The sequence below is a fragment of the Falco punctatus genome (assembly GCF_963210335.1).
Source record: "Falco punctatus genome assembly, chromosome: 15".
NCBI classification, from domain to species: Eukaryota; Metazoa; Chordata; class Aves; order Falconiformes; family Falconidae; genus Falco; species Falco punctatus.
Genome location: NC_137595.1, coordinates 19,469,960 through 19,487,636, shown reverse-complemented (window position 1 = coordinate 19,487,636; position 17,677 = coordinate 19,469,960). Strand labels below are relative to the sequence as shown.

Below are 17,677 nucleotides of genomic sequence, written 5' to 3'. Positions count from 1 at the left end.
TTGGATACACTTGATAGCATTTGTAATTATTTCCTTTAAAAAAATTCTCTTTCTAAACTGCAGCAGTGACTAGAAAAAATCAACCACAAAACAAATCAGAAAAGTGTACTAGCAATGATGATCAAATTAATGTTTGAAAGTAACACGGAAAATATTTGAATCAAGTTACAGGGAAGAGTGGAGAGGTGACAAGGTTTTTAACAAAACAGATTTTGTTACAATTTTTTTTCAAAAAGTATTGGATGTAATGGTTACATGTACCCAATTTTAAATAGCTAGGATAAACACTGAAGCTCATTAAGCTAGCATGTGCAAGCAGAAAGAGTATCCACCTGTAACCACACTTTGGTCTTTGTCCACAGGTAAACAATTGAACTTACCTGGAAATCCAGGTACGCCATCCCGGCCAGGTGGTCCAGGTGAACCCTGAGGCCCTGGGAGACCAGGGGGTCCTGGATATCCTGGGGCTCCTTGGTCACCTGGGGGACCAGGAACGTCGAAGCCTGGAGGACCTGGATCCCCTTTCTCCCCTGGAATGCCCTGCAACCCTAGACAATGTTGTTAAAGACAAAACCTTTTAGCAAAAAGTAAGGCAAGGCTGAGATTTATGTGTCTCTGGGTGTCGTACTGTAGGAATAGCTAAGTTTTATCTGCAGTCCATTCCTAGCACATATGAAAACCCTACAATTCTTCTAAAGCTGTTTATGTTTGAATGGCTTCCAGGTGTTAAAAAGCCATATTCTCCTGAAGAGAAGCATTACTAAAATTGTACCAAGTTGTAACGAATGCAATTAAAAAAATAATCTCAAAAGGAAAACAGCAACTCTCTTCAACAATCATTTAAGTTTGATTAATACAACAAAAAGCCAAGATTGATTAGACTGATTCGTATTTTATCATTGAGATTCTTACAAGTATAACAATATAACATCAGCTGAATATTTTTGAAGGATAAGAAAATTCTGCATTGCATTACATTTTGCCGAATGAAAAATGTGAATTGTCAAAATACACTTAAGATTGTTTAATGCTAATGATATTGAGCTCGAGGCACTGCTGAAGCAAGCAGACAGCTTGCTTCCCTCCAGTGCACTGTATCAGTGAGGATGCTCACTCTGGAAATGTAGCTGTCAAAAAAGGATTAATCTTAAATCTGAAGTTAAGAAAAGGCTTTGGTAAAGAAACCACAGTACCTGGGGAACCTGAGGTTCAAAAGCCAACGAGTTAGAGCTCATCAGGAAGTTGAGACAGGTAGCAGTAAGGAGTTGTAACAGGCATTAAGTTAGGAAACAAAATAAAGCACACACAATTAGGACAAAGAAAAAAAAATCTACCCTGAAGTTACCAAAACCAAATCCAAGTACAAAGAATACAACATTAATGCAGTTAAGGGAAGCCAGACTGCAAGGAAACCCGAGGTCTTTTTCAAAGTGCAGCCACCACTTTATGCAGAAACAAGAAACTCTGTGAGATATTTTCAAATACTGATGGTACATTTTTTTAAAAAATATATTATTTCCCCCTCTCTCCTTGTTGAGTATTCTCTTCGCAACTGGGGAACAAGGTTTTTCTGAACTTTTTCTTATATAAAACTGTCATTAGTAGAGACTGGCTTGGACACCTCCTGAACATGAGAATATACCCTACCAACCTACTTCTTGTTGATCTGCATCACGTTCTGGTACATCCCCTCGAATAGGGATTTTCAAAAGATACTGCTTCTTTATAACACAAAAACCCTCAAAACAATTTCCCCCCCATTCTTTTAGTTCTATTATGCAAATTTACATTGCTACACCTACAGAAATTGTATATTGCATGTTACATACCCTAGTACAGTCTACTGAGATTATGACAACACCATGCCAAAACCTCATAAATTACTACAAGGCAGTATTACTATAACTCTGTAATGGTGACCCCCACTTCTGACTACAGGAACAAGTTTAGGAGTGATGTCATGATGTGTTCTTTGCACACTAAAAAGGCAGATTAAGTTTTCTTGACAGCATAGGCTATAGATTTCCACTTATTTAATGATAAGCATATTGCCCTCTGGCAGCAGCTTATCACTGCATTAAACTATGGTGTCATGTGCCTGAAACTGCTTACTTTGCAGAGAAAAACAGTACCAGAGGATGGATAGGGACTGCACATGCTCTGTTTAAGGGGTCTCCACAAGCAAGTGGCAAAAAAATTAGTAAGAAAATTATATTTAACCCAGTAATAGGACAAACTCCATATCTAGAATGATGAAGATACTTTTTCAAATATAAATTCTTTCAAATTGAATTTCTGGTTCTCAAAAATGTAGCCATATCACAATACAGACGACAATAAATTCTAAAGTAATTTGTTACATATTCAAAAAAAAGAATAACTTCAAACTATTTGAAGAAGTGGTGGTGCACAGAAATGGAATTCTGAACAGGGAAATCCTTTAAAGAATTTTCCAAATTATGTGAAAAACAGAGCCCCAGAAACTTTACCCTAATGTTGCATAAAGGAAGAGAATCAAAACAGCCTAGTAAAACAAAGAAGGGATGGGAGACAGGAAGGTAAGGCATTCTGCACAAAACAGAGAAAGAGAAGTGCCAAGGGAAATCACAAGGACTTCTCAAGTGGGACCTTCAACCGTGCACTGTATTTCAGAGTCACCACGCTGTTAGTAGCCAGTGGTTAGTCAGTACAGACATGAAGAGCGAAACTGTAAGCATTTCAAATCTACAAATGCTAGTAATAATTGCACATTTGTCAAAACTGGTATTTTGCAGAATAAATCAGTGATCACATGAAATCAAATTCTGGCTAGCACCAGAAGAGATGTTACAGGAAGACAAAAGAACATGCATTGGATGAAACATTCAGACACATACTAATATATTGCACACAGCCGCCCCCGCCCCCCCCCCCCCCCCCCCCAAATACACACTTGTGTTGCCTTCTGTTTCAGCTCAGCCTCAGGTGCAACCATAGGTTCAGGACAGTATAGTAAACACTGTAAACCAGGCAGAGGACCCACCTGCTAGCTCAGGGAACTTCTGTGCACATTGTCCAGACACCTGTCCCTAGCTCTTAATACTGGACACATTCAAGGCTTGCTGATGCAGCGACCACATATTCCTTTCGCCGCTGGGAAACTTGTGAAAAAGTATACTTAAATAGGACCCGCACTTCATGTCTGTGAGTGGAACTCAAACTCCATGGGCCTACTTACTGAAATGCATGCCTGCCTTCAAGTTAAGCACTTCGCTGAATCTCACAGTTCATAAAGATCTAAATATGAACAACCAATCTTGACTGACGGCCTCACAGTTGGCCATGAAGTTTTCAGCATGCATTGTGAACAACGCCAATCCGAGTGCTGGCATACAAACACATTCAAAATGTGTAGTTCATGGACATGCAATGTAACCAGTCACACAGGCATGGCAAGAACCAGATGGGGTTTGAAGTGTTTCAGCAGCAGGCATGCTCAAGTCCACAGAGGATGTTCTCACTGTGGTGACTGCCACACATTTGCAACACCAGGTGTTGGTGCACAGCAAGCCCATCCACCAAATGAAGGAGAAAAGAAACTTCCCTAAACAAACTTTGTGAATAGAATGATGTGCACGTATGCACATGTACCCTTTCTGCACAGAGATGAAACAAGTTTGTATCTTCATCAGTCACCAGTCATTTTAGACAAAAGACAATCAAACTCCCTTCAGAGATGTATTCCTAATTACCAATATCTTTAGATTCTACTTTGTCAACCTACTTTAAACCTATCAGGACTCACAAAACTTGTTGGCTTTGCAGAAAAAACAAGTGTGTGTGAGGGAATCAGGAACCCCAGAACTCAGAGGTTTCTGTAACAGGAATGCTAAACTTCTTTTCCAGGTGTGTTATGACAAGATGAACATGTAGAGCCTTTTTTACTAACAGGCTTTCGTTAAAACATTATCATATTGTTACTTGGAGAACATTTTCTCCTCTACAAAATAATGAACCAGCTAGTTTGGAATACTCATGCTTTCTTCCTTTCCACATTAACAGAGTCAAATTGTGCTTCAGCTTCCATCTTGGAAAAAAAGAAAAAAGGAAAAAAAATAAAAAGGAAAAAAAATAAAAGTGCCTAGCCACATAAGGGAAAACTTGAATCTGAATTACTCCCGTGATTTTGCACTCACCATGTAAGTAGAGGGAGGACAAATAGCACTGTATAGGGGATTGAGTTTGTCTGCTTTTTTTCCAAGTCAGAAATTAATTTTTGAGATAATAATGTAAAATTTATTTTAAAATGCCTGTCACTCAGTAAATTTGGAACATACTTTGGTAAACTAGAAAACTGCTCTGGAATTTAAGAACCATCTTCCTATTTGAAAGCAATGTAACGACAGCGCAGTACAGGCAGCTGAAGGTGGCTTCCATCCTCTTCTGTATCCCCAAACCCTCTGCACTGACATTGTGCTCCCTTCTGTCTTGTCCTGAACAGTTCTGTGATAAACTTCACAGAGATTTTGTCGCTATCTGCTCACAACACTTTCTAGGCTATCTGCTGAGGCTCCAAGCCTTCTCCAAAGTGAGCTTTTACACCCTTGACACCTCCCCAAGTTGTACAAATGGCAGGGCTGAATGTAATTCCACTTCCCATTTCAGCAAAAAACATGATGTACCAAGTTTTGCCTGCGTGACTGGCAAAGCAGCCAAGCTAATAGATAGGAAGTCTCTGCCTTTCCTTGCCTACCTGTTCAGTGGGGCCTTCAGCATGCTGTATACCTGCTTGGTGTATGCCAGAGATAACCTAAGTGTACAATTCACGCGAGTTTTACCTGGGGGGCCAACAGGACCTGGAGGTCCTGGAGATCCAGGTGGACCTTGACCACCAATGCCAGGGATGCCTGGTGGGCCTGGGAGTCCTGGTGGTCCACTTGGTCCAGGTTCACCTAAAAAAATGCTCTTGTTTAGTTAAACAGTGAACTCAGTTCAGAGATACTTGCTGTCAGAAGTAGAGAAGTTGTACTCAAAATTTCATCCTTGTATGCAAACAAAGGGAAAAAACCCACCATACTTCAGAGGGTATTTCTGAAAACCAGTGATTTGTCCTCACTCTGTGTGGAATGCATGCAGTTTACATTTCAGGGCTACACAGAGAAATGTTATTGCATCATAATCCACATCAAACTCAACAGATGCTCTCCAGCAAACCAGGCATGCTCTGCAGTTCAATACAGACAATGATTAACAGCAGGAATTCATGAATTGCTAACCCTCTGCATATTGAAGCACAGCGCATCTAAATGACAGTTATTCTCTTGAAGAAGTTTTACCCCAACGTTAACATGATTTGTCTTAAGAATACACTTTCAGATACTGACCCACAGGTTGGTATTTACTCCCTTGCATGCTTGCCTTTTGAGAACACAAGCTTCCATTTACACAGGTGTGTCTGATTTGGGAAAATGGGCCCTGAAGTAATTGCTCTGAAGTCAGCACTGCTTGTATTTAACTGCCATATGGCTGCCAGCACATCTACATTTTTAAAAGTTCAACAGGGAACAGAAAAGGGGAGAGTTCTCCATACCTTTGGGCCCTGGAGTTCCATCAAAACCTGCCCGTCCTGGGAGACCAGGGTTTCCTGGGAAGCCAGGATCACCTTTGGGCCCTTGAACTCCCTTTGTGCCTGGTGGTCCTGGGGGTCCAGGTGGTCCTGGAACTCCAAATCCACGATCCCCCTATAACAAACAAACTATTTTTTGAAAGGAAGTTTTCTAAGTTCAGCCTCTCCTAAAAATGTTAAAGTAAAAAGAAAAAAATGCCCATCATCTTAGAGTTCAGTTTCTTTTTTCCTATGCTCACTCAAACCCCAAGTAGAGAACTTCCCCACCATCAAAAGCTGACAACAACAGGTGAAATCCTCCCCACCTCCCCACCAACTTCCCACTGATGCAGAAGAACCTCTATGAAAGTGAAGTTTAATATTAAACAAGCAAACACAGACCTTCTGTCCTGGGAAACCAGGTGGTCCAGGAGGTCCATCTAGACCAGGGCGACCTGGAGTTCCTGGAGCTCCGGGGGGGCCTGGAGTCCCTGGGAAACCTACACATGACATGGAGGTCAGAGCAGCAGAATAGAGGACACTGGAGACCATTAGAACACTTCCAGAAATGCTTTTGACCCATGAAAAGTGGTATCTGAAAACAGGTTCTGTGCTTCCTCAAGCACCCTTGAGGGTACCCATTTGGTTGAGATTATCTTTTGAGCACACAGTCTTTGCACAGAGGAACTCTGGGACTCCTCTCAGAGGAGGGGACTCCCTGTGCTTTGTGCTTTAACAAAAATTACACAGATCACATCGGAAACATTGATATTTTAGGGCAGCATTTGGAGATCATTTATTGATTCAAGCTCAACATTCATTATTTCCCAGGGTTTTACCCATTTACTTTTGTGTCCTTGGTTTACTGTTTACCGTGAATGGAGGAATAACAGCTCAGCAGGATTTTTTCCTAGCGCTTCTGAAACTATTACAAAGATGTATAAAGACAAATATATTTTAAAGGTTTCTAGAGACAGAAATCAACCCGCCGGGAAAAAGTGAAGAGACACAACCCTCTATGTCTCCTCTTGCAGCCAGTACAATACAGTAACATGGCTGTAAACATACCTTTTGGGCCTGGTGGACCTGGAAGTCCAATGCCAGGAATACCTGGCTCTCCCTTTGCACCTGGGATGCCTGATAAGCCACGCTGACCTGGCTGACCAGGATCTCCTGCAAAAAGAAGAAAATCAACATAGTCATCAAGAATCAGACAGAATTAAAAGCTCTTGGAATTCCCCGGATATCTAGTTGCTGCTTTACCTGGAAGACCTGGGTCACCATTTCTTCCTGGAGGACCAGGAGGGCCTGGAACTCCTGGTTCTGTAATAGTCTGGCCAGGGTCACCTTTTGGACCTAAACCCAAAAAGTAGAAATATTTCATCACTCAGTAGGAGTTTCTTCTCTGTTTTCCTTTGAGCAGAGAAAGATGCTAGCCACATCCCAAGCTTACAAAGAGCTTAAAAACCAGCAAGACTACCCAATAGGCTATCTGCCCCTGAGCCCCCTATAGCACTTAGAGGATTTGAAACATTGTTTAATGTTAAGACAGCTTTCTTGAAATGTTATTTTTTCTAGCTTCCTTCTAGGTACCATCATGTTTATAGTACTTTCCATAGCTGACACCAACACAACTTGATCAGGACCTGTGTCGTTGACAAGAAAGTAACAAAAGTAGACTTGTTCAAAGCAAACCCTTGTTTTCAAAAAATGCTGTAGTTGCAGTATTATTAAGCGTAAGTCACATGGTGGTTACAATATATTTCCACTATAGTCAGTTGAAGAGAAGCTTCTCAAGAAGTCACAGCAGAAGGGTGAGTCATGTGCCTATAGTAACATGGCACAAATTCTGCTCACTTTGTGAGTCTGTGATGACCTTCAGCAAAGCAGCTTACAAATATTAGGTCTTACAACGCCTTTGAGAAAACTTTAAAAGCAGCATTATGTTCTCAGAACTATCTGGAGCAAAAGGACAAAACTTGATTTTACAGCTTTTGTTCAATAGCACACAGAGAACAACTCACCAGGAACCCCAGGAGGCCCGGGACGGCCTGAAACACCTTGGATGCCCTTTTCACCAGGTGAACCTTGTGGACCAAAACCAGGAGGTCCAGGAAGTCCTTTGTCTCCAGGAGGACCTGGTATTCCTGGATCACCTGGAATACCCATTTCTCCTTTGAATGCAACACTGCCCTGAAAAAAGGAAGAGCAGGATGGGAAAGAGGAATGTATCTTTACTAGCAAAGGAGTAAAGTTTCATTGTTGTTTTTTTTTTGAAACTCTGAGAGTTTCCATCCTTCTAACTCTCAAGGCCATCAGCTGCCTACATCTTACTAACATGGTCGAGATAAGGTCTAACGCTGGCTACTTAATTCATCACACTACATATATGAAATACAGACAATGGAAGAAGGGACCATCTGATACTACCCAAGAGGTCTCAGCTTATTTTTAGAGGCACTGACAGATTCAGAGAGTAGCTCTGTATATCATCACTAGATTGACATCTACTGAAGAGAATTACTGTGTTAGTCACGTTCAGAAAAAAGCACAGTTGCCAGTCCTTTGATCTGCACTACATCAAATACATCCAGGACCTCCCAAAACATCTGTCCAAACACAGCATAAAATGTAACTCACAGGTTCCCCCTTAGGGCCAGGTAGACCTGGCAGTCCATCTCGCCCAGGAGTGCCATCTATGCCAGGAAGACCTGGAGGTCCTGGGAAGCCGGGGTCTCCTTTGTCACCTTTCATTCTTGGAGAAGTCAGGACATCCCCTGGGTCTCCTTTAGGACCAGGTCTCCCAGGAGCACCTGGGGACCCTGGGAATCCCTGAAGGGGAAATAAAAAAAAGTAAAAAATAAAAGTTTTTCACTTCCTCTCTGTGTTTGGCACAATACAAGAATTATGCATTCAAGCTAATTATGGAAAAAAAAATTAGACAAGAATTCATGTCTGCTGTGTACAGATCTACCAAACATGCAAGATAAATGAGACACTGTTTTCCCACCAGAACATAACACCACCACTTACTGGTGGCCCTACAAGGCCAGTTAATCCAGGAAGCCCCTTTTCACCTTTTGGTCCAGGAAAACCAGGAGAACCTGAGTAGTGCAGAAAAACATAAAAGAAAAACACAAAACTGTAGAAGCTGTAAATATCAAGCATGCTGTTTGCATAAGATAGTAGCTAAGCTTTTTTAAGACCAGGCAAGATTTAGTTGGGGTTCTTTGGAGAACTTGATTTTACTTGAGCAGAACAAACTCTGAAACTCTAGGTTTAATCAGTAGTGTCAAAAAATGTCACACCTTCCAGCTCCTCTATCATTTCAGGAATAGCAAGTAGTAGAAATTAATTTCTCTTTTTCAGTTAAATCTATAGCAGATCATAAACCTTCAAAACACAGAATGCTTGGACGTCTGTCTTTGATCAGAGGGTTTTTTTTTAGAAAGACTAGATTTTCAAAAAATGAGTGATCTTTTTACACATATCCAGCCTGTTTCTTCCTAACACTCCCCAGCTGTGCTAAATATGACATGCACCAAGTATTTACTGGAGCTGGCAACTGCATCTGGATTTGTACACAATAGACAGATATCATTAACATTATACACAGATACTAGGATACAAAAGTGACTGTATGGAATATAATAAGCAGAATAGTGAAGACTTCAGCTTACCTGGACTACCTGGAGGTCCTGGTGGTCCTCTCTCCCCAGGAGGCCCAGTTACTCCAGCTCCTATGCAATTGAAGCATGTGTCTCCTTGATCACCTAAAAAGATTTGCATTGAAAAAGTATACTTAAGCATCAGATCTTAAGACAACACTAAAAGAATTCAGCACAACAGCAATTGTTTTCTTGCTACTGAACTATAATACCATGTCTAAAATTATTATTTTATGTAATTATATGATTGCTTAAATATTAGAAGGCTTCCCCCATAAAAGCCAAACTGAAGTTTTTTGGTTGCTAGGAGTCAGACAACTAATATCAGATATGATTATAATTTATTTAGGATAATGCAAAATAAATTAAAACAGAAAAAATGCTTTCAATAATGAAAAATAAAACTGTGGACTTTTTCTCCTTAGTAGAAGAGTCTTCTTCTAAAGTAAGTACTTGACCCTTCAAATTACAACTCTAAAACACATATATCAAAATCCCAAACTTTAATTAAACTCCAAGAGTGCAAGTCCAAGAGTACTGGGAATGTTTCACTGATTTGACAATAGACTGAACTTATTTCATTAAAAAACAAATAAACAAAAAACAAACCCAAAAAACCCCAAAGAAAGAATGGTTTCAAGAAGTTTAGGAATTTCCTTCACATAAAGACTTTTCTGACATTCATCAATGTACTATTTAAGTACTTAATTTAGGGTAATTAATTAATCCTTATAATCTCCATGACAAAAAAAAGACTTCTGTTTGAAAGAAGTACACAATCAAGTGAGATGCCCAAAGTCATCTAGGATGTCCATGGTTGAGCTAGGAAAAGATTCTCACTTACCCATATCAGCATCCTCATTGCAAGGTTGTCTTTTTGGAAACAAGGATACACATTAAAGATGTCTTTCTTTTGCTTATCAAACAAACAAACTCATTGTAGATTGACCAATTCAAATTAGGAATCTTGCATTTCTAATTTCAGTGTTGCTTTCCATTAAAAATGTCATTTTTTTTCATGAAGTAAGTGTAAAACTTTTTCACATAGAACTGGTAACTGCTGTTACAAAGCATTTAGTTGCTGTCTACCTGGGAGATACTCATAAACCTGAACTTCCATTTTAATTTCACCATGATCCATGCTAGGCCCTAGCATTGGTTGTACCCTCAGTCACTTTGAGATTCCTGTGCTTTAACACTACATGAGGGACTATCCTACACTCAAACAAAACAGCTTTCTTACTCAGAAACAGAAAATATCTGCACTCACCCTAGGAAGAGTCACTGTTTATCCTTATTTAATACAGGGTTTATATTGTTTAACAAGTTTTAACAAAAAGAGAAAAAACAAGATAGCCATGCCACTGCACCTTTTTGGCCTCGCTCCCCTGTAAAGCCTTGTTGTCCTGGAATTCCTGGAGGACCTGGTGGCCCCTGCTCACATAACCCTTCACCTAGGGAAAATTGAGAGGTTTAATGACGAATTTCTGTTAGACTAACAGCAGCGTTGAATGTATGTACAAAAATATACTTCCTAGTATTTGTGCAAATATTTTAATATACCCACACAATCACAGACCAAACATTTTGGCAATTCAGACAGAGGACTGATAATGACAACCCACCAATCTAATCCAAACTCAAAATGAAACACTCAGGATATTACACAACAGTAATCAGTTCTCTTTCATAACCTCAACTATCTCCCACTATTTCCCACAGCCTACAGAATTCCATCTCTACACTACATTCTGCTAGTCAGCCTCATATCATAAATGCACATGTATGAAGTATCATCAGAGTTAGGGGGCTTAAAAAGCCAATGCCAACTATTGCTCCCTGAATCATGTTAGCTCCTCTCCACTATGGCTTTCCAGTTCTCGTACTCCATCTCCCAATCCCTACTTCCCTTATACCAAAAAGGAGCTAAGAGCCTTCATCCAAAGTGTCCACTCCCAAGCTAATTTTTTGTGGTCTACACACTGGAATATCTATGAAATGAAATTGGAATCTTGTGAAAAATTATTCCTTTGACTCTCCTGGTATCACAACTCTTAGAAGGAAACACTCCGTCCAAGCATTGATTAGATCGTATCATGAAAGCTGAATTTAGTCAAGGCAGGGTCAAAGTGGTTACTTCCTGCTTTATGCATAAATTTTAACGTAACTTTCTAATAGGTGGATTAAATAGGATGTAACATAAATTGGAAAAAAATTATTTTTGTGTATCTGGGCCAAATTTGCTTGGCTTTGGAGGACTGTAATTACTGTGTGAGTTAGCACAAAGGTCCCTGATGTCTGACAAGATACCTTCTTGCCCAGTCTAGCTGCATGTCACAGATAAATCACAGCAGAGCTCATCTGAGGTAGAAAGAGGCAGGATAAAGCCAGACTGCAACTCGCACCACTGAATTCCAAAATTCTGTAATTGTCCTTAAGGCTAGAGCTCCCCTACAAATGTCCTGATTTGCAATGGGAGTGACTTGGAGAATGTATATGAATAGCTCATGGACTTCAGCTGCTGATAAACTACATCTTTGGAGGTGGAATTGAAAAAAAAAAAAGGGGGGGGAGGGAGGGGAAGAAAATAAAAGAATGAATGTCAAAGCTGTTCAGTCTCTTCTACTTGCTGTGTGTGTGGTCATCACTTACCAGGAGGAACAGATGGTGCAGGTGGCCCTGGAGGACCTGGTGGTCCTGGAGGTCCTCGTGGTCCATCAAGTCCTGGTTGCCCCGGAATAGAAACACCAGGTAAACCTGGATCTCCCTTCTGTCCTCTCTCACCAGGTAAGCCAGGTGGGCCAGGAGGTCCAACAGTAGTGATCCCTATGATGGGAAGAACTTAGTTCCTTGATAGCTCAAAGGCTTAAATCACTTTCATGCAAGGATGACAATGATATATGATGAACAACATGCTATGGATACGACTGTGTCTTTCCAGGTAAGTACTCTGTAACATTTCTTCCATGGAATCAAACTACATGTCGATGTGCAGTGTTTGACATATGCACATTTCACATTTTCAGAGATTTTTGTTTGAAAAATTGACCTGAGACTCAACAACTAAGTTCATGCAGGAAAAAAATAAAACAGGACTAATGAAAGGAAGTGCTGATGGAAAAAAGAACATTTACAAGCTGTAACGTTAGAATCCTAATGGTCTTCTCTAAGCATGTATAAGGCAAATACAGGTGTCGCCACTTACTCCCATTGTAGAGTCAGATCATCTCCTCCTTTAGTACTGCCAATGTTCAGCAGAGTCTAGGTTTGATGGCCAGGTACCAGACTTCCAATATGTAATACCTTCTCTGTGTAATGCAGTGCGTGATGTATGCTATAGGTAAGTGATATGATTACCCCTAAGACCATTAAGCTAGTATCTGTTTGACAGCCTTGATGATTAGCATCCTGTGTTTGCCACAGCGGAGGCAATGAACGTTCAGAATTCCTCATATTATCCCCATAAGCTAAGGACCACCCTTCAAGCTCAAAGGTAGCTCTGAATAATTCTGCCTTTACTTTCTGCTCAGTCCATCTGTCAAAAGGAGCGTGAAGAGACTGTGAACCTAAATATCCATTCAGACATTTGAGCATATAACTTATTCTAATGTTTGCAGTCCTACCTGGAGAACCTGGCAAGCCAGGTGGGCCTGGCCTACCAGAGAATCCACGCTCCCCTTTGGCTCCCGGCAGTCCTGGCAATCCTTTGCTGCCTTTTGGTCCCACTGCTGCATCAATGCCTGGTCTTGAGATGACCTGTAAATTTCATGTTCATGTGAAACAACTTGCCAACAGTCACTGGAATGGTAAAGAAATGTGAGGGCGGAAAAGTTCAACACACTTTAAACCTTAGACCAATGACAGGATGCTTTTTCCTGCTCCACTGAAATACCACGTAAAATTCCAGTAAAGAGCTCACTCCAATAGGAAGCACTTCAACTGCCAAGCCAACAGCCAGTTATAACAGACTTCAGTGAAGCTGACTAAATTTCTGCTGGTCTGAGGTTATAGTCTAGCATTGTTTGTTACCTAGCAAATACTAGAGCATGGAATCTATCTGGAAAGAAGGAAACAATCATTTCTATTAGTGAACATATGAAATCTTTACTGGTTCTGTTATTGTTATACCCAGAGACAGGACTCACAGTCGCCCAAGAACTATGACAAAACAACACTGCCAACCAAATGCAGAAAGAAAAGATCAGCAACTTACAATTCCAGGAGGACCAGGGGGACCAATGTCACCTTTTTCACCCTACAATGAAATTAGGAGCATTTTTTACAGTGCGCATTATTACAAAAGAAAGTTATCACAAATATTTTTCAACACTGTAATAGCATAGGGAATGCAATCACTGCTCAATCAGAACTGAACTCCGTGATGGCAGATTTTTAAGCTACTATAGCAATAATATCAAAAAAATGGGCATACCTTTTCACCCTCTCTTCCTGGAGCACCGTTTATTCCAGGCCCACCAGGTAAACCCTTCAAGAAAAGAGAATCACACTCAGATCTTCTCCATATCTGAAGAAAAGCTTATAAGGAGTCTGCTTAGATTAGAAATGTAGGAGTTACTCACATCCCTACCAGGCTGACCAGGCTCTCCATCTTTGCCAGGCTTTCCCTTCAAAGACATAAACACGCATTGAAATAAAATGCTTCAGTGGTGAAGAATTCTTATGGAAATTATGTTACTTATTTCCCATTTTTCAAGAATGCAGTCCTTGTGACACATGTGTCAAAACCATCAAGTATAGTCAATGGAATTATCTAAACTGAGGTTTTCATTTTGAAAACCAGAGCACAAAAAACCATGACAAGTCTCAAAGAAATGTGCGAATAGAGCACAAAATGATCTCCAGTTAACTCCTGCTAATTCATTGTGTTTAATAACTCCTTTTATGCTAACATTAGAGAAAACCTTTATTTGGAAAACAGATCCTAACTCCCTAAACACTAGAACATTATATTTAATCAGGAAATTAGTATAATGTTACTAATGAAAATTAAATAAAAACATTTTTGTGTTTGAATTTTAACCCTCCTTTAAACCAAATGCAATTCCCTGAAGAATAGTATCAACAAAAATAAAAAGTGCAATTCCACTTAAAGAAGTGACTTCTAAAAACCACATATTCTTGCTGAACAGATTTGCCACTGCTGCAATAAAAGCAGTGAGCTCCACTTTATTCCAGACCATTCACTGGGCAAGACAAATAGAACTCTACTGTTAGCATTACAGAAGCGGTATGTATAGGGGTCACCTGCTGCAACATAACTAGAATAGGTCATTAAATTTCACCAGTGTCACGATCAACTCTCAGTCATTGAGAAGTTGATAGTAAGACCTGACAGACACAGTGTATTAGAGTATAATGTGATTTGTGAATTCTTTATTATTAGTAATGAGTTCTGATTCTCAAAAACGAGGTTTTAAGATTTCCTGTGGATTTGCAGAACTACCTGTTTGATTACATGTACTGACATTTTATGAGTATATCTGAAATGGGTTTGAACCACACAGAATCATATGGGGCCCTAAAAGGCAGCTTTAAAGTAATTTCAGAGCAAAACTGCAGTTTAAGCATGCAGCATGCCCAAATTCAGAGTAATAAAAACAAACAAAAATGTTGGTGAACAACCTTTGGCAAAAGACATCTGCCATACCCCTTAAGACTTTCATCCTTTCAGATCTTTGCAAATTTATGTGGTTCCCATTTACTTTTGCAGAGAGAAGCAACTCAGAAAATAAAATTCAAAACCACCTCAAAATATAATGAGAATTTTGGCTTTGTAAATCTGCCTCATTTGTTATGTTCCTTAAAGAAGGCAAATCAAAGCCCTCTTGTAAATCTCAGCAACTAAGAAGGATTTTATCTAGAATACCAAACATTTGTTTCCACTGTATTTATTTCCTTCAGAAATTGGAAAACCTATTACCAGCATGTTTCTAAACAGTGTTTATATATTGTCCAATTAACTTGAGCAATACTTGTGTCTTGTTTTCAAAGGGGCCTGTTATGTTGATGACACTATGGGTTCAGCAGATGTGAAAGTGAAAATACAGAATGCTTTGAGCTGGTAGCAACTTGTCTTTTCCTTGCTGGTTCAGCCCATGCTATTTTCATCCTATTTCTTAGCACTTTTATGATTTTCCTCAGCTTTCCTGAGCTGTGAAACCCAAGTAAATTTAAATTCCAGGATGGATTTGAGTCTAGACAGGAACAAAGTGACTCATGCTATCCCTAGATGCAGCTATCCTGAACTCGTCCCCTCCCCAGACAGATAAACTGAAGTAGTCTCGTGGGAAGTGACAAATGGACTTTTGTTCTTAATGCAGCGTTCAGAGGTTTGGTTTTGTGACTCACTTCACAAGTAAACTCACTGAGAATGAGTACATAGACCAGTTTAAATATATACTAATTTCATGCTGCTTGGCAACCCAGTACATAATAAACCAAATGAAGACCCTCTCCAAAAAGGAAACAGAAAACTGCTGCTTCAGTCAAGCAGTCCAACAACTTTGAAGAAGGTTTCCACATGTAATCAGGTAACATCATTCAAATTATTTTCTCTAGCCCCCAAAACTAAGATCTACATGTAGATAATTCTACCAGAAAGCACTGAGAGGTCGACACCTAGAAGCACTTTCATGAACCAGATGTGTCATCTACTAGTTTGCCAGGTTATGGAGAAATAAAAGAAGTCTCTTACCCAGAGGCTGATGGCCCCACCCGAATTCAACATTTGCTTAATTCTCAAAGATAACACTGATTGGAAAGATAAGTGTTTGGTTAAGCAGACTACTTACTCTTTTGCCTGGTTCTCCTTGCTCACCTTTTTCACCTTTTACGCCACCGGGAAGACCCTGGACACACAAACGTCATCTTAAACTGAGTCCACAAGCCAGAGTAGAATGAATTTACAGTTCTGATACAGATGCAACAAAAAAAGAACTAAAAGAGGACTACTCACAGGAGGGCCTTGTGGCCCAGGAAGTCCTGGTGGGCCTGGATCACCTGGAATACCCTGTCAAGCATGGGCAAAGAAAAAGATGATTAAAGCCTTCATCACTCCTAGTAGCTCTGCTGATTTTTTTTTAAAAAAAGAATCTTTTTTTCCCCTGTCATTTAGATTTCCAAGTACTATGAATGGTAAAGGATCATATTTATTCTTTCTTTGTGTGGAACTTCAAGCGCATCTATAAACTTTACTAACTGCTCATCCTGTTTATTTAGATTCTCTCCACTAAGACACAACTGCCTCCTGTGTGCACTGCAGCAGCTGGTTTGGTGGCCTGCAGCTGTTATACAATAATAAAAAGAAGGAAGAAAAAAACGGAGAGACATAAAGAACAAATGCCAGATCCTGCTGAAATTACAGGAGCAACAGTCATTAGATTACTGGTAATTGCTGAAGTTGTGAGGCCGTCAGGATCAGTAGAGTGTTTCTCAGACAAGTGTCACGGGATCAGTGTGTTAAAAAGTTAGGGTTTCTATTCTGTCTTGTTACACCTTTATACAAGTTCTTAAGTCTCTTCACCACCAACCTAAAGAAAAGCTACAGGCTATTTAATCCACAAAAGGTTTCTGTGCAGAGTTTCTGTTATTTTTTTGGAGGCCTCCCACTCTTTTACAAGTCCATCTATACACTTGATTTTTCAGTCAGAGCTCGTAGGTGGAGGTACACACCAGAACTTTGTGTATATCTCACAAAAAAATATGGGTAATATTGACATTTTTTACTGATTGTGTACTACCAAGCATAACCTTTGTTGAAATGAAAACAAATTTTTAAACTTTGAAATTATTATTAATGTTGGTCAAAGGCAACACACATAGACTATGTTTGTAAGTCTTAGTGCTTTAAAAGGAATGTCGTTAGAATACTTTTATGTTGTACATTTATATAACTTAATGCCAGTACAATTAGTCCTTCAGAGATCCCTGATGACAGCGGAAAATTACTCTGACTCTAATAAAGTCAGATGATTTTTTCCTTCAACGATTGTGTGGTCAAAATGTCACCATGTGTTTTCTTAGAACTATAAAGACCCACGCTGCTCTTTACCTTCTGTCCTACTATCCAGTAAAACAGAGGCAAAACCAGAGATTGAGATTTCTAGGGTGACTGCACATTGCAAATGTACATCAGTGGATAGCTCTAGGTAATGCCTATTCTAAAAGGAAGCGTAACAAAGGGTTTTGATCAAGATGAAGAGCAGCATTGTCCTACACCTGCCAAAATAAAATACTGCTGCATACCAAAGCTTTCTTCTCTGGCACATTTCCCAAGATGACAAGGTGGAAAGGAAGAAATGGATCCAAATATAAACGGAAGAAACAGTTTAAAGTTTAAAGCTCAGTTAACACAGTGACAACTGCAAAATAACCAGATATAAATCCCATCACTCACCACTCTTGC

General features: G+C 39.8%; 1 protein-coding gene across 1 annotated transcript in view; it reads right to left on the bottom strand.

Annotated features, from left to right (window-relative positions):
• Positions 1 to 17,677, bottom strand: part of COL4A5 (collagen type IV alpha 5 chain) — an 86,639-nt gene that overhangs the window by 23,445 nt on the left and 45,517 nt on the right. The window contains exons 14-31 of the mRNA XM_080365828.1: positions 16,229 to 16,282; positions 16,065 to 16,121; positions 13,833 to 13,877; positions 13,685 to 13,738; positions 13,466 to 13,507; positions 12,876 to 13,008; positions 11,905 to 12,078; positions 10,623 to 10,706; positions 9,265 to 9,357; positions 8,618 to 8,688; positions 8,225 to 8,416; positions 7,609 to 7,777; positions 6,848 to 6,940; positions 6,653 to 6,757; positions 5,987 to 6,084; positions 5,570 to 5,720; positions 4,818 to 4,931; positions 381 to 548 (exon numbers count right to left, since the gene is read on the bottom strand). Of these exons, the coding sequence (XP_080221954.1) occupies positions 381 to 548; positions 4,818 to 4,931; positions 5,570 to 5,720; positions 5,987 to 6,084; positions 6,653 to 6,757; positions 6,848 to 6,940; positions 7,609 to 7,777; positions 8,225 to 8,416; positions 8,618 to 8,688; positions 9,265 to 9,357; positions 10,623 to 10,706; positions 11,905 to 12,078; positions 12,876 to 13,008; positions 13,466 to 13,507; positions 13,685 to 13,738; positions 13,833 to 13,877; positions 16,065 to 16,121; positions 16,229 to 16,282 (1,897 nt within the window). The remainder of the gene's footprint in view (positions 1 to 380; positions 549 to 4,817; positions 4,932 to 5,569; positions 5,721 to 5,986; positions 6,085 to 6,652; positions 6,758 to 6,847; positions 6,941 to 7,608; positions 7,778 to 8,224; positions 8,417 to 8,617; positions 8,689 to 9,264; positions 9,358 to 10,622; positions 10,707 to 11,904; positions 12,079 to 12,875; positions 13,009 to 13,465; positions 13,508 to 13,684; positions 13,739 to 13,832; positions 13,878 to 16,064; positions 16,122 to 16,228; positions 16,283 to 17,677) is intronic.